The sequence below is a fragment of the Apteryx rowi genome, unplaced genomic scaffold (assembly GCF_003343035.1).
Source record: "Apteryx rowi isolate R43461 unplaced genomic scaffold, aptRow1 scaffold_395, whole genome shotgun sequence".
In the NCBI taxonomy this organism is placed as follows: domain Eukaryota; kingdom Metazoa; phylum Chordata; class Aves; order Apterygiformes; family Apterygidae; genus Apteryx; species Apteryx rowi.
Window position 1 is genome coordinate 560,352 of NW_020450474.1, and position 15,758 is coordinate 576,109.

A 15,758-nucleotide genomic window follows, 5' to 3' on the forward strand; every position below is an offset into this window, starting at 1 on the left:
CATACTTTGGCCCAGGTCTCCAGTATGGCCTGTCAGTGACTCTTCCTGACACATATATAACCCTTTCTCTTCTACTGGTAAGTAAACATACATTTCATCCAGCCTTGCTGGATGCTTAGCTTTTTTGAATATATTTTATATACAATTTTAAAGGATTTCTCAACTATTATACAAAAAGATGATGTTAGGAAGAAAGTATATAAGAATGAAGTGAAAGTGCTGACTGTAATGGAAACCATTTAGCAATCAACTGCTTAGGGGACTGCAAGTGCCTGCTCTAATTATGAACAATTTTCCTATTTATTTTATTAGGTTTCCCCTTATTTAACGAATAGAATGATGATTTCCTTGAGCAATAAAGACAAATTATGCCCTCGTTTCTATTCAAGCAGTCCTCTGATCTCTACAGGGTTCTGCATGATCAGAAATGCATTAAATTACCTAGGACTCAAATTAAAACAGTGGCTTCCAGGAAATCTATGAAGTTTTTCTTACCTATCAGATACAAATATAAGTTTACTTTTCACTTACATATAATTTTTGTTCAAAGTATATTCACTTTGAAAAACTGCAATACTATATGACAGATTTTCCTTATTTAATTAACTTCTGATGTTATGTACTACAGAAGATTATAGGTGTGACCCATCAACCAAATACTGAAACTGTATGAAGACTACTGACTCTGTTGGGTCTGTGCACATGCAGAAAACTATGTGCCTGCATATTGCCAAAGGCAGGTTGGGACTTGCACAATTAACACTGCATCTCTCTTCCATGCTAACTGAATGATTCAAAACACACGCACATGCTATTTCAGTGCAGAAAGAAATCAAAAGTGAGCACACAAGTTTGCCCTCAATGATTTAAATAGTCCAGAAGTTTTCCTCCGCTTCTTCAAAAGGGAGTCTGCTAATTAGGAGGCCTGTAACCAGGGTTGGGGGGGAACAGTGGGCATGAAAAAAAAAGAGAAGAGAAAAATAAAAGAAGAAAACATGAGAAGGAGGATGTCCAGCAAACAAAAGGTACTGACAATATTATAAAATTCTTAGCAGGCTCAAAACTGTGCGTCATCCCAATTGCAGTGAAGCTGATGCTGAAATTCAAGCATTTTGATAGAGTTTAACTATAATGTAATCCACTGAGTATCTATTTAACTAAAATTTCAGATCTTTAAGCATGCAATCTGGCTAGTTCAGGAAATTGATGGTAAGATAATCTTTCACTATTAACTCAAGAATTAAAATTAATCTATATTTCTAGATACAAATCTAACTGTCATGTACAGCAATTTTTTAGCCCATTAAAAAGATCAGTTCACAGAAGAAAGCCATCTACAAAAAGATCTTGGCACAATTGGCATATGCATAGTCAATCCATAAATTCTGTGAACACTAAATTCATCAAAAATAAAAGGTCAAATGCATTAAAAAAAACTAAGTGTTCCCTAATAATGGAAAAATCCTTGCGATAGATAGAACAGAGATGAACTGTCCAGAGGGACTATCCAGTTCTCTGAAGAATTGTATTAAAAATCCATTTTAATCCAGTCACTTGGTAGGTCTTCACTCAAGCGTAAGATGTTCTCAAAACAAGTCAAAAAGAAAGGTCCTTGAATTTCCTGCTTTATCTTCCCAGAAGAAGCAAAAAAAGTAAAAAACAAAACTTTTTTTAAAGATACAAAAGGACAGACAATTCAGCAAAAACTAGGTTTGCAAGAAAAAAAATTATGAACAAGAAATCCAGAGCTGGTTCAGAAATTTGAGTTTACCTTTTCTCTTTTATTTGCTCAGAGGAACATCAATAATGCTGACAATTGCTCTACATCAAATCTCCTTCATTAATTTGAAGAAATAAGTTACAGATCATATAAATTAGAAAAGATACGAAAAAGAAATGGAATGTGAAGAGACCTATACTAATAACAGCATTACAGTGTTAGTCATAAATACATTTAAATCAAACTATTAGTAACAAAGTTAAAGCAGAATTCTCCTAGGCCTATATAGACTGGAAATAAACTGCTACTTAAGTGACCCTGTGCAATACAGTGCTCGAAGTGACTACAGGGATTCAATAATATCTTCAAGGAAGATCAGATAATATCACTGTTTTAGTTTTTTATTTTGTCTTCAAGTAGTAGTACTTGATTTGAAAACATTAACATCTGATCCTGGAAATAAATTGTCCAAGTTTGGCAGTCAGCGCACTCTTAAAAGCATAAGATTGATTAGTAACCTAGCAAGAAGGCTGAAATGGCAGTTACTTTAATTTGATTCCACTATCTCCGATTCAGTGAATCGGAGCCGGTTGCTGGTCTGTGGCCTCTGCAGCACTTCTCTTCCACTGCACATGCCACAAAGCCCTGCAGAGTGTTTGACAGCATAGATTTGCAATACAGCTGGGCAGTAGGTAGCATGGTTTTAATGCTAACATGACAGTTGTAGCAAAAATTGGTGGCCATTGTTGCAAAAGTGTGCGTCAGGAAAGAAGCAATCATTAAGCATTGCAGCACACCATGGGATTAGTAAAGACTGCTGAAACAAACTTGGGAACACCCCTCTGAATATTAATGTTGATTAAGTAGGTTGTTCTTTTTTAATTCCCATGGGCCTATCCCTTCTAAGTAATGTAGTTTACACGAGACAGATGGACAAGCAAGCAGTGAATGTATGCCAGTGGACAAAGCAAGTTAATGAACAGAGCCCCTTGCTAATAGCAACTGTTCACCAGCACTACTTGCAAGTTTACCACATTTGTAGGTACTCTATTTAGTATAAACGTCAGTCACCTGAAAAGCCTCCACACAGCTTTTGGTTAGCAGCTTCCTGGCTCAGCTATTTGATTGTTAGATGCTCACTGAACAGTGTAAGAAAAAGTAACCATTTCTGCTTAGCTCTGTGCTAATTCCTAGATCAATACTAGCAATAAAGCATCTTCAGGCAGAAGCCAATGCTTGTGACAGTGTATTTGATCTAGACTCGGGAACAGTCGAAGTGTGAGGAAGAGAAGTCTCTATGCTCAGGCTCTGGGGGGCAAAGTCAGTTTTGTCTAACTCTTCCAGGCTTCCTGTTAAGCAGTTTCTACAGGAATAATCTATGGGCTATGTGAGGAGTGCACTACCTCCTTGCCACAGATTATTGCCAAGAAGTGAATCCAACAGAGCAGTGAATCCCACGGACCTCCAATAAAGTAATTTCCAACGCTGTCATCTATAAGTTGTTTCACAGCAGTATTTTGTACTATTACTACAGACAAACATTGTATTTTCTTAATTTCTTTTTGTGATTAAGGTTAAATGGTTTTGGTTAAATTGTTAATGGTTAATTAAGGTTTTACAACTAAAGGTTAGCTTCATTGCAGTCAGACAATGCTGGGCTGAAAGAAAAATCTAAAATGATCCTTACTTGTGACCCACAAATGCTTTCCAAAGTAGAGGAGAAAAAAAGTACTTGGGAAACCCCATTTCCTTGGAGAAATATCTCAGGTTTGGAATACCATGCTTCTCAAAAACTGTGGTAATAATAAGTAGACTAACAATGACTAAAATGAGGGAACTGGCTAAGGTGGGACACTTTCTCAGTACTGTGGGGTTTTTTTTGTTCGTTTGTTTCCTTCCCCCTTCCCCCCCCCCAAAAAAAAAAAAAGTGTCATGATTTGGAACTGCAGCTCTGGTTAATTTATTCTCACTGGTTTTGTTAAATTGCTTACTATTGAATGCTTCAATATGTGTGGAGTTAGCCTCATAAATCCCATACTGGGGTAATGGAAGATCATTAGCTCAGTAGTTCCCACTCAAGAAAGCATGTCCTGACACAATAGAACAGACACATACTAGATAAAGCCAATATTTTCAGGCTCCCTGCAAGGATCTGGGCTTCACAAATGGGAAATCCCTAAAGCAGGAAACATTAAAAAAAAAAAGTTAATACTGGATCATGAATGGGAGCTCTAAACACAATAGAGGCCGACATAGACACCTAACATGATATTAAAATGCCAAACTGCACCCTAACTTATGTATAATCACACATCTGAAGTCAGGCAGACTTGGCTTTCAGTACATTAGATGCAGCCCCTTATACCTAAGAGCTTAGAGTCTCTAAACAACAGACCTGGTCCACTGTATCCACAGGTCATTCCAAATGAGAAAGTTTGCTTTTTAAAAATTTTCCAGCTGTAATTGTTCCTTACTCACTGCAAAACATCTCACAGACTGCTCTTTCGCCCTGGATGGCTGGGCTATGGTCATTAAACCATGCTGACTGCTATCACTGGTTTGCTTTTAGCTTGCAACAGAACTTATATGTCATCTTTCCTTCACCTGCTGATGATATGGAGAAAGTGGTAACTCAGTAGGTTGCAGCCAACTTTGGTTCTCCCAGAAAAAGTCTTGATTTTCAAGGACATTAGCAGCATGGTCTCTTCATAGCATCTTCTCATTGACCGCCATAGTTTCAAAGAAACAGCTGCTTTCTGAGGCCTTGGACATAAAAATCACCAATTTCCAGATGATCCTGGATAAGTCTTTTTCACCCTTGTTCACATCACTCTACAGGCTTTTTCCTCCAGTTCTACCTGTCTCTCTTGCCTCCTACCAGATGGACCAGAGATGGAGGTGAATTTACAGCATACTGTAAATCCCATGCTACATGCCCATTCTGGAAGTTAGTAAAAAACTTCCAGACTTCCAAATTTTTTTTTTTTTTTTTTTTTTAAACACAGAGAAGTTTTCTGTTAATTCACATCATAGTTATTGCACATTGGTTTTCTTGTGTAGACAAGCAGTAAGACTGACTTATAATAAACTCTAAACACATATACGTGATTTTGGTATTTACCAGGAGTGTCCAAACAAAGCCTTCACACAAACTCTCCACCATACAGTAAACTCACACCCATCCTTACTTTGCACTAACTTCCCTTGTTACAGGTCCTTAGAAGGAAGTCACGGGAGAGTCGCTCAGCACATCTGACCGTGTAGGGGACTCATATGGGCAGTACTTTCCCCCTGCGTGCGTACGCACACATCAAGATGGATGTCTACTGCATCTTGTTCATTGGTGAGTCATTCCCTTCTGAAAAAGCATCTGCACCAGAGCAAGCAGGAGGAAGCAAAAAGTCCTGAATTTTTCATGGTAACAGTCACAGCACAGCTAACCTGCTTTTCCAAGTAAATTAATTTAGAGAATTAAGCAGTGTGCAGCACTGCACCCTGAACACTGATTAGGGATTTTAAGTGGAATGAACCTCTCTTCTCATTTTTTGTCTGTATTCTTTTCATCCCTCAATTATGTATCTTGATAATACATGAACTTAATTCACCATTTGCCATTTTAACAGGATTTTAAACATATTTCCTTCAAATTAATCTGCTCTGTGGTTTTAGTTACTTTGATTCTGGTTTTAAAGAAAATGACAACAGAAACCATTATTAGAACAGTTGAGTGGTTTTCTTCCTAATCCCACTGTCTGTCAACAAGACAGTGCTAGTAGTTAGAAGCAACCAACACTGCACATGGCTTGCTCAAGAGCCATCATTTGAAATGTTTTTTCAGGACAAGGAAGCCTTAAGGAGGAGCACGTATGAGAAAAGTATTTCTGTATACCAGAATCCCCACCTGAAGTTCACAACTCGCACCTTCCAGGCTTTTGATGCAGTGCCTCTTGATCACTTGGCTTTGCTTGTTCCTCAAAGTCCACAGAAACATAGAGAAACCTTCTCCAGTGATGTTGGGGTGGGCAGAAATAAACAAAGGAAAAAAAACAAAAACCCAACCACCCAACATCTGCCTCCACCCAAACAACAGAAAAGTCTTCCAGAAAAATGTTACCATCAAAACAAAGTAAAGAAATAACACTTCTCTCATGATTTCAGGGGCAAAGCAAGAGTCTACCCTTGATTTGATTGATGCGAACAGAAGCGGAAATAAAAGCATTATGGAAAACGTAAGCTTAGTTTGAGCTCTCAAAAGCAGTCTCTACAGAAGCAATTTTCTACGGATAACTGAAGCTCATCACTGGCCTCAAGCAGCTTGTGCCGAGTTCCTCACATCTCCAATATACTACCTGGCAGGGCGCTGGGAGGGGAGGGTTCAAAGTTAGATGTTTGCCTCTAATCCTCACAGCAGCAGTTTAAAGTAGAACTAGTTTATGGTCTTTCCTAGTATACAAAATTCAGACAGACAAAAGCACACAGCAAGCTACCTAACGCTCTTAGGGTTCCCCTGTGGCCAACCTGTRTAGCCAGCTAGCAGCTAGACAGCCCTCGCTTGGCTTTTTGGTGCAGTTGGATGGTACCTTCCATCATCCTATTTCTAGCCATTCCCCCTTTCCTCTATTTTTGGGTCTATTTCTTAAAACAGAGACTGTATTGTAGGGTCCTGCAATTCAGTAAGAGTTAAATAAATAAAACACTAAATTTCAGTTAATAGCTTATTACAAAGTTCCCCCCTCCCCTCCCCCCCCCCAAAAAAAAAAAAGAGAAGTACTTCTGCTTGTAGATGTATGTCCTGTGAGGCTGATGCTCCAACTGTTAGTGCTTAAAATACATTAGGAGGATGACATGACACAGAAGACTTTTTCCCACATTGCCTTATATGTCGCTGCAGAGTTTGGGGTGGAGGAAGAAGAAAATAGGAAGAAACGAAGAAAAGTAGTCAGAGGGGAAGAGATGCTTCTCATATCTGACAACTTGAGAAGCTAGCTTAAATGCCAATACCCAAGTTTTGTCCTCTACCGAAACGGAGCAAGTTGAGAATCTTCTCTTGGGGACAGACCTCAGAAGGTATTTTATGTTTTGAATGTTTTCTCTGCAGTTGCAAACTGGGCTAGCTTTTCATTTTCTATGTATACAAGGGAGACTGGAGAGAATATATGAGATTCTAATGCCATTTACTCCAATCCCTAAAGTCATGATACCACATTTTTGTTTTGTGAGGCGATCAGGTATTGATTCACGTCCTTTTTTCCCAGCAAGTTCCATCATTTGTTATAAAACAAATTATTTTGAGCCCTGAGATTATTAAAACTTTCATTTCCATATAGACAGAGTTCCTAGGGCAGTGTATTTGTAAGTTCCGAATACCTAAGCAATAAAGAAATCTGACCTCGCAAACACATGGTGCTCGAGTGCAGCTTTACYAGTGGGGCTGAGGAGTCTGTAGTGTTTTCCCACTTCCTCCAGGGAAGCCTGCCATGATGGCAAACTTACATGCTGTCATGGGATGCAGCAAAAGTCTGCACTCACTCATGCCCGCAATCCAGCTTGTGGCTTTAACTACTCAACCCCAAGCAATTGCCAAGCACAGGAGTGCCTAACATCACCTTTTGCCRTGCTAACCCGAGACAGAAAAAGCTTCCCGATTTATTTCGGAGGGATTCCAGATGACAAGCTACAACTAATCAAGATTTGAGTCCAAGCAAAGGCTGGTAATTACAGTGTGCAAACTGTTTGAGGCTGGCTGCAAAGCTTACATCCAGCTAGGAGGGAAAAAAGAACCCCCCCCCCCCACAAAAAAAAAAAAAAAAGACCTTCCTTTTACCAACAGCTAAATACTGTGCTCTAGAGCATGGATAAGAAAGGCACTAACCAATCTGTTAAGATACAATTGAGTACTACAAAGAACTTTTTCACAGAAGTGCTAAACTCAGCATAAATTAAAAGTAATAATACAATAGCAGAATGCAAAACAAAAAGATGCATTTATGAAACCTAGGATTGAGAGGGCATGCCTTGTAAAAAAGAACACATTTTCTCCCCTCCACCCCAAATCAATAAAGTAAAATTGAGGTGCAGGAAATCTCAGAAGACAAAGGCATGAACATAGTCTGCTCTGCCTGCTGGGACCCTGCAGGACTGTTAATTTACTCTGAAGCTAGGAYGAGGAGCTCTCTGTCTTTTAGAGTTTTGCCATCAGAGACGCTGCTTTCAACATGATCACCTGCTGCTTCAGTGACTAACATTCTCCTCCTTCCTTGGTATCTTTTCTCCCTTCAGCATAAAGAGAGTCTACCTTGGTCAGCCAACTGGCCAAAAACAAATGTCTTGAACAGCTTGATGCTTACACCCCCTTCTTCCCCCTTTCCACTCCCATCATCATCTTCTCTCTCTCTGGTTGTTTCTGGTCTTGTTTCATCTTCAAGGAAATAAGCTTGGATACCAACGAGAGCAATAACAGCTTCAGTCTGCCTTAATTATTTGTTCCTCTTTCTCCCCTTTAAAGGTCATTTTCATTTCCAAAAGCATCCGGCAGACTAATAAAAGAGTCTCCAAAACAAAGCTTTACAACTGAAATAAAAATGAGTTAAGAATCAAGACTTCACTTCATATGTCATGGAAAAAACAGTTGAAGTGTTTCAACTTATATTAGTGAGAAGACTTTAAATACTTGTAGTGGAAGCTTTCTGCAATGAGATTACACTAGGTAAGATCTCTACTTCCATTATTGTGCAGCTACTTAACATGGTCCAATGACAAAACTATGCTTATTGCCTTTGATTGGGCTAGCTATGAGCCTTTTGTATTTAAATTAACAATTAACAAAATACTATTTCCCTCCTCTATCAAATTTGATAAGCTCCTCGCAGGGGACGGGGGGGGAATCTTTGCTAAATAAGAATTAAATCACTAAATTCTACATTTCCTACACATACATAATGTATATATGTATGCATAAAAAAGTTGTGGTACCTTGGAAGTTCTGAAAAATCAGTTCTCAGGGAAAATGTCTCATCTTAAAAAGTAATTATACAGATATGTGCAACAGAATTAAATGTTTACCACTGTTGGGGCACTTTGCATCAGTATGTCGTGATAAATAGCACATTTATATTCATGCCATACATTTCTACATGTCATAGTAAAAAGCACTCTAGTGACCCACTATTTACAACAAGGAGAAAAAAAATCACAGGATACGACAGTTATGGTTGTTTAATGCCTATTCACAAAGTCATTGCAGTTATCATTACATGTGCCACTTGTGTTAAAAAAAAACAAAGAGAGGGATGGGAGGGAGGGTGAGACTGGGCAGAGAAAAGACCCTGTACAATTGACCTAAATGAGGCAGGCTATGAATATGCATAATGATTTCTAAGTGTTTGAAGATGTGCAGCTTTAGGCAAAGAACTGTACTAGAAAGGGGATAGGGCAAGAACCATTCAAATGGAGCTATTATGCTTGCAGCTATTTGGATACTGAAATGAGGTAAAAGCCAGATTGCAGAGGCAAAATAACTTCAGGACCAACAGAAAGAATAAACTGACATATCTCCTAGTAAAATAGATCATGCAACCTTTCAGCTCTGCTTTGCATCAGTGGTTTAAATGATGAAGCAGAAGAAGCAGCAGAAAGACTATGACTTCCCAAGCCTAGGCCTAAAGCCTTAATGAACACCAATAGAAGTGCTGGTCAGCCTCTTTCAGGGACAACCCACGCAGCCATTAGCATAAATTAACTACACACCTATGGTGTCTGTGCATGGGTCCTCTGCTTCCTCCCACCCCTCCCGTTGGAAGAGCCTGGCAGGACAGACACAGCAGGCATAAGCAGGTTAAACAAACTTGACCTGACCTCCTTCTGAGGCAGAGGGGGAAAAAAGGCAAAAGAAACAGATACAGAAAAAGCAGGGAGCAACATTAACTTATTTCATGTGTCTCTCTCAAGAGAGCTGAAAGGAAAATTGAGAAAGGAAACCAAATCAAGCCTAGAGATTCAGAAACACCAAAAGTCACTTGAGCATAGGATGMAGCTATAATGTACTCAAAGTTTAAAAACTTCCAACAAATATTTTAAAATAGCAGTTCTCTCCACTCCAGCTATTGCCGTAATGATAATCGAGAAAAACAAAAATGGTTTTAAATTGGCTGTTGAGATAGGTACCTTTCATCTTGGGGAAATCCTACCTGAATCCAGAGCCTAACTTTGCACTGTGGGCCTGTCTGTGAAACAGGGTAATAATGTAAGAACCCAGCCTAGAGATGACAGAGTTTTGGAAGAGTTCCCTACAGGGCTAAGACCACAAGTTGGCCTCACCTGAAGAACAGTCTAATTGTTACACAGAATAACACATTACAGCTTCAAGGAAAAGTCTTCCACAAGTACATTTATTTGAAAAGTTTCAGCTACTACTGAGTGAACATTTTCAGTTTTGTTTTTGAAGGAAGAAAAACTTCCTAGAATTTACATAGTTTCTACTGATAAATATTTGGAAAACTGCTGAACAGGAATTACAATTTTTCAAATTTTTTTTTAATACAACAGAAAAATATTTAAATGTGAAATATCAAACTATGAGGACAAAATTTAAGAAGTGCTAGTTTCCTCCATTTTTGAAATGTAGAACTGTAAATGTAAGATTTGCTTGAGAGAAGACATGGACTAAAGTGGGGTGAGAGGTTTTCTTCGACAATACAAAATAGTTTTTAGGCACCACGTATAGCTTCTGGAAGTGCATGTGTTCGTGCACATGCATGCATGTATTTTTAAGACTTTGACCACACTCTTGAACAGCCAAGGATATCTTAGAAATGAAAGCATTTTTCAGTTACCACAGGGACATCTGTGAAGGGCAAGCCTCATCAACATGACACATGCCAGTCTACTAAATCAAGACACACTAAAGATATTGACATGAATTATACCCAGATATATGCCCAGACAGCTGTCTACTGAACTGTAATTTTCTCTTCAGTTTTGAAAAAGGAGACTTTATTGACACATTTAGGATCTCCAAGACATTCGGACTACAGAATCTGCAGGTGAAAGGATGACATAATGGTGAAACCATGAAATTTGTGATAAAGTACTCTCAAGAGGTAGAGATCTAGTTTGCAGATATACAGTTCCATGGCTTTTTAGGATATTATCCCTCCTCCTGAAGGTTTACGGTCAAATGAGCATGCAGCTTATTCTCCGGCATTTTGCACTGGTAATACTATGCTATAGTAAGCGTGATACCAGTACATAATTGTTAAGCCATTTTGTTTTCAGGAAAATTGGTTCTTTCTTTGCTAATAAACCCAACCTTCTTGTGGACTTGTATTCCTTAAGAGCCAAACTAGTAAGTTACATTATCCTTTTAGTCACTAAAATGCTCTTACTTGACAGTTCTACCTGACCGAAGCAAGGAATATTTAAAGCGTCTATTAGCATCTTAAGTGGTGCTTTAAGATAGAGATGTTTATTTAATAGAGCACTACATTCATGTGAACATTCAGATTTGATTCTCCAAGAAGAAAGTGCAGTTGCCAATATTTAAGGATGTCTCTACTAAAAGAGAATATGACTAACCTGCCATATGCAGGGATCAAGTGCTTTTTATACTCTGCATTGTATTCACTGTAGATAGGTCTGTAGGTTATTTAGCTACATCTTCATTAAAAAGTTAGAGTAATTCAATTAATTTAAGCACCTTTTCAAATACAGTACTAAGGCCATAAAACCGCACATTTTTGATACTAGAACTATTTGATAATTCTGTTCTTATTCTAACATGTTATAGTACCTTTTGTCATATTATRAGATTTGGCATTGCTACAGAGTGCTATGGAAATAAACTATTGAAGAAACATAGTTAAGCCTTCGTTCTGTCTCTTTTTTTCTAGTTCCTACATTACTGATACTATTTTACATCAATTCAGAGCAGGGTTTAGGGAGTTGTGAATTTTCTACTGAAAAATACATCTTTCTCCCCCGCCACCAAGGTCTTCAGTGTTTAAGATGACTGCTAATTAGAATATCAACACTGTAACAATTGGAATGTACAGGTACTTACAGTATGTATATAGGTGATGTGCTGTAAATATTTTGCTAAGCTATCTGAGAATAATGATTGTCAGAGTGGCCTTCCACTTTTAGAAGTGGAGATTAAAATTGCTTCTTGTCAATTTTCACATACTTCTTGCAGTCATTTGCATTTTAATGGAGAAATARTTCCATCAGGTTCTTATTTTTAAATAGAGAATTATATTCATGTTAATGCAAAATGTCTTTTTTGTAGTAAAGAGTTGCTGATGAGATCAATACCATTAAAATGGAAAACTTCATTTGGATATGATCTACACCACGGAAGAGAACGAGCAGTAAATCATCTATCCTACCATTCATGATATCCTCCTACTGGCTAGGAAAATTATGTATATACCTATTCCAGAAACTGTGCTGTAGACAAGAAACATTAGGAAGATGAAATCATTGCTTTTAATTTTTTTGACTGTTTCCTTTCTAGTTTTGGACAAACTACTAGGACATTCTGCTGTGTATTTAATTTTAGCATGAATGACTGATGCCATAGTCCTGGATAGGTGTACTTTTTCATGCCTAACACCATTACTGCAGTATATTTTTACTTTACAAGTTACCCTTGAAGTCTACTTAAAAGCTATAGCTAGTGCTGAACGCAGCAGTTCTTTCGAATAGCAGAAATTGCTGTAATATATCACAAATTCCTGGCATTGTTCCCCGAAGTGCCTGCCTGATTAGTTACTGATACAGTTCAAGGTGCTGGTTATGATTTAAAAAGCCCTAAATGGGTAAGGATCCACTTATCTGAAAGATTGCCTTTACACCTGTGTCTCAGTACGGATTGGCTGGCCTGTCTTTCTGGTCCAAGAAAGATTGGTAAACCTCCCAGAGCTTAGATCAGGCTCTATTTCTAGGGCTACATTTATTATTCAGACACAGAACTTAATGGCAATATTAAACAATGGTATTCTCCTGCTCTCCCACAGCCTGTCTACCTAGGAGCACTTGCTGTGGGATCTGCTGCCTGTGCACCCTTTTGGGCATTTTTTTGGTCTAAATCTGTCCCAGCCAAGTCAGATAAAGGATAAAGCCCACACCCAGGTCCAAACACATATAGGTCTCTGCATCCAGGGAATGCTCTATGGGATTCAGGTACTGTGATCTCTAGAGAGGCAGAATTACTGTTTCAACCTCTGATAGCACCTTCAGGTTCTTGTTGCTGATCCTGAAGTCAGATGAATCAGACATGTGCCAGGTTTCTAATGCAACTCTTGAACTCATTATGCAGACATTTTAGGAAAGTCAGGAGACATGTCTCTTGAATCAGCTGCCCAATATTTCAGGGGGGAAAAAAAAAAAGGAATACATGACACAGTCATGTCATCAACAGATCAAAGAAAAATATTCTCAGAGAGAAAAAAACCCACACCCTTTGTGTCTTTTCATTATCGTATTTTTCTACCTCAGAATGGCAATGCTGATGATTAAGGCAGGATATCTCCTGTGAGAATGTCCAGATGGAAGATTATCCATGCAAAAATGGTGTTAAAAGCAGAAGAAGTTAAAAAGAAATCAAATTAATATAATGCATATACACACTGTCTCAGAAGTTAAGCAAGATAAGTCAATCTAACCCCAGTTAAAAGAAAGATGAGAAAACAGACAAACAGGAAACCCCAAATTACGCTCATAAATGATTTCTATTCTCTGCCTATTGTGGTCAGTGTGGGAAAATCAGCAATAACTGGACAGAAACAAAATTATGACATGCCTAGAAAGCTGCCTTCTCAAGTACCCCATGAACCAGACATTACTAAACTAGTTTTCTACAAATATGTTTAAATACAACAGTTTTGGTGACTGGCCTTTTTTTTTTTTTGGATGCACCACTGTGGATACAAAGGCCTTTTAATGTTAATAGATGTGTTTCAAAAAGTTTATGAAATGGATCAGCTGCTGCCTTTCCCAGACTATGCTGAATGGTGACTGCAGTTTTGATGGTCTCTCTCATCAAAAACTTTCGGCAACTATTTTTCTTTTGTCAAGAAGAGCTACATTGAAAAAAAAAGTTTTAAATTAGTAAATACAATGCAGTTACCTGTCATGTTGCAGTAAACTTTCAAAGGTCCCAGTGCCCCACTGCCATCTGGATCTATCCAGTAGTTATTTGAAGTTTTGCCCAAATGTTTGTATGCTTCGCACGAGAGTTCATAAATAGCTGGAATAAAATAAGATACAGCAATAAGGATTTACAAATCTTGGAACAGAGGATCCATAATGACAATATATTGACATTAGATTCCTTATTATATCAAGAACTGTACCTTTGGCTTAACTTCAATGTCACTGACATTCACAGAAAACAATGTGTTTCCAAAAAATACAGAAGTTATTGAAAAATCTTGAGGCATACAGTTTTAATTACTTTTGCATGTGAAAGTCAGAATGAGAAGCCAATTCCAACAACTTTGAAGAACAAGCAAACAAACAAACAACAAAAAAAACCCCACAAACACTTTCAAGAGTAACTTCAAACCTTTTCTGAAATGGCTTTGTGTCACAACTTTGATAATATACCATGTCTGCAGTTTTATATTAAAAATGGAGGAGCCTTCATTGATCCAATGCTTTTCCCCTCTTCTCCTTTTTTWAAAAATATATTTGAAAGGTTCAAAAAGCTTTGAATTCTCTCAGCAATTTTTGGAATTCTCCTGGTTTTATTACAATTCAGAATAAAATCAAGTTTCAAAACAGTGACATTTCTCACTCTGTAATACTCACCCTCTGCACAGCTCTGCAGTTAATCTATTATGTACCTACATAACAAACTCTGTTCCAGCAGGATCTAGAGTGTTCTCAATATTTATTGAGGAAGTTTAAGTATGATTGACTTAGTTTTTTTTTTATTATTATCTTTAATGATTGACTACTCCATACTGCTTTCCATTTAAAGTTGTAAAACTGCTTGTCAGATTGTGTCATGATGAATAGTCCACACATCACAACATAATAAGCATCGTCAAGAGAGATTTTTCTAGTAATCCTTGTATTTTCTTTGAAATGAATGACTTTCATGTAGAGATGTATATTATATATGGATAAGTCACTTTATGCACAGAAAAGGTATATATCATTTTTTTTTAAAAGAATTTGGGGGTTGGACTAGGCAACCCAAAAAAAACCCAACACAACATTTTTAATAACGTCTAATGCTTCTGTTGTCCAAGGATCAGAGAGTACAGCTTTTTTGTTTGGAATCAACCAACAGCTAAAAAAAATTAACTGTTTGTTTAACCAGACTTCATAGCCACTCTACAAATTCAACTAATTTGTTGGCAATTCCTACAAGTGATCTCCTTGCTATGACTGGCCTTATTTCAAGTGTCCATAAGCAAGAGCTGTTCTGCTGGGCTCCAGATAAGTGAGCAACAGATCTCCTTCCCCCCTGCCCCTCTCAAGGCCTCCCACCAACTATCAAGACACAGGAAGGAAAGGGGAGTTGGGGGCAGGGGGGAGATCTCCAATTCTGACTTGCCATGAATGCCAGACAAAGACCATGCACATGTGTGTAAAGAGAATCTCTGTCTATGCCAGAGAAGTAATTTTTCTGGAAAGTTTTACTTGTTTATTACAGGGCCGAAGTCAATTTTTTACAAGTGGACACTTCTAATTAAACAGAACTATTCCAAGCTATTTCCCCTCCCTGGTCCCCAAACTAAGGTCAATGGATTCTCTATTAAGGAGACTCTGTGCCTGTTTTCAGACACTTTGTGCTGATTTTCAGTTGAACGGTATTGTTAGGGAATTCAAAACTAGTTTTCTTCTGAAAGATTTTTCTCTACACTCTATCCAAACTGAACCACAAAACACCAACTCCATTAATATGATTGTTATGATACCAAGTAACAAATTTTAATAGGCACATTCAAGAACAAGCAGAGAAGATTACAAATACTATTTACAGTCTCCGAGAAGTTGTGTATTTTTTTCTTTCTGAACAGTTGAAAAACCA

General features: G+C 37.9%; 1 protein-coding gene across 1 annotated transcript in view; it reads right to left on the minus strand.

Moving 5' to 3' along the window:
• Positions 1-15,758, minus strand: part of CNTNAP2 (contactin associated protein like 2) — a gene marked incomplete at its 5' end in the record, with an annotated part of 659,794 nt that overhangs the window by 361,975 nt on the left and 282,061 nt on the right. Inside the window, one exon of the mRNA XM_026074688.1 lies at positions 13,845-13,964. Coding sequence (XP_025930473.1) covers positions 13,845-13,964 — 120 coding nt within the window. The remainder of the gene's footprint in view (positions 1-13,844; positions 13,965-15,758) is intronic.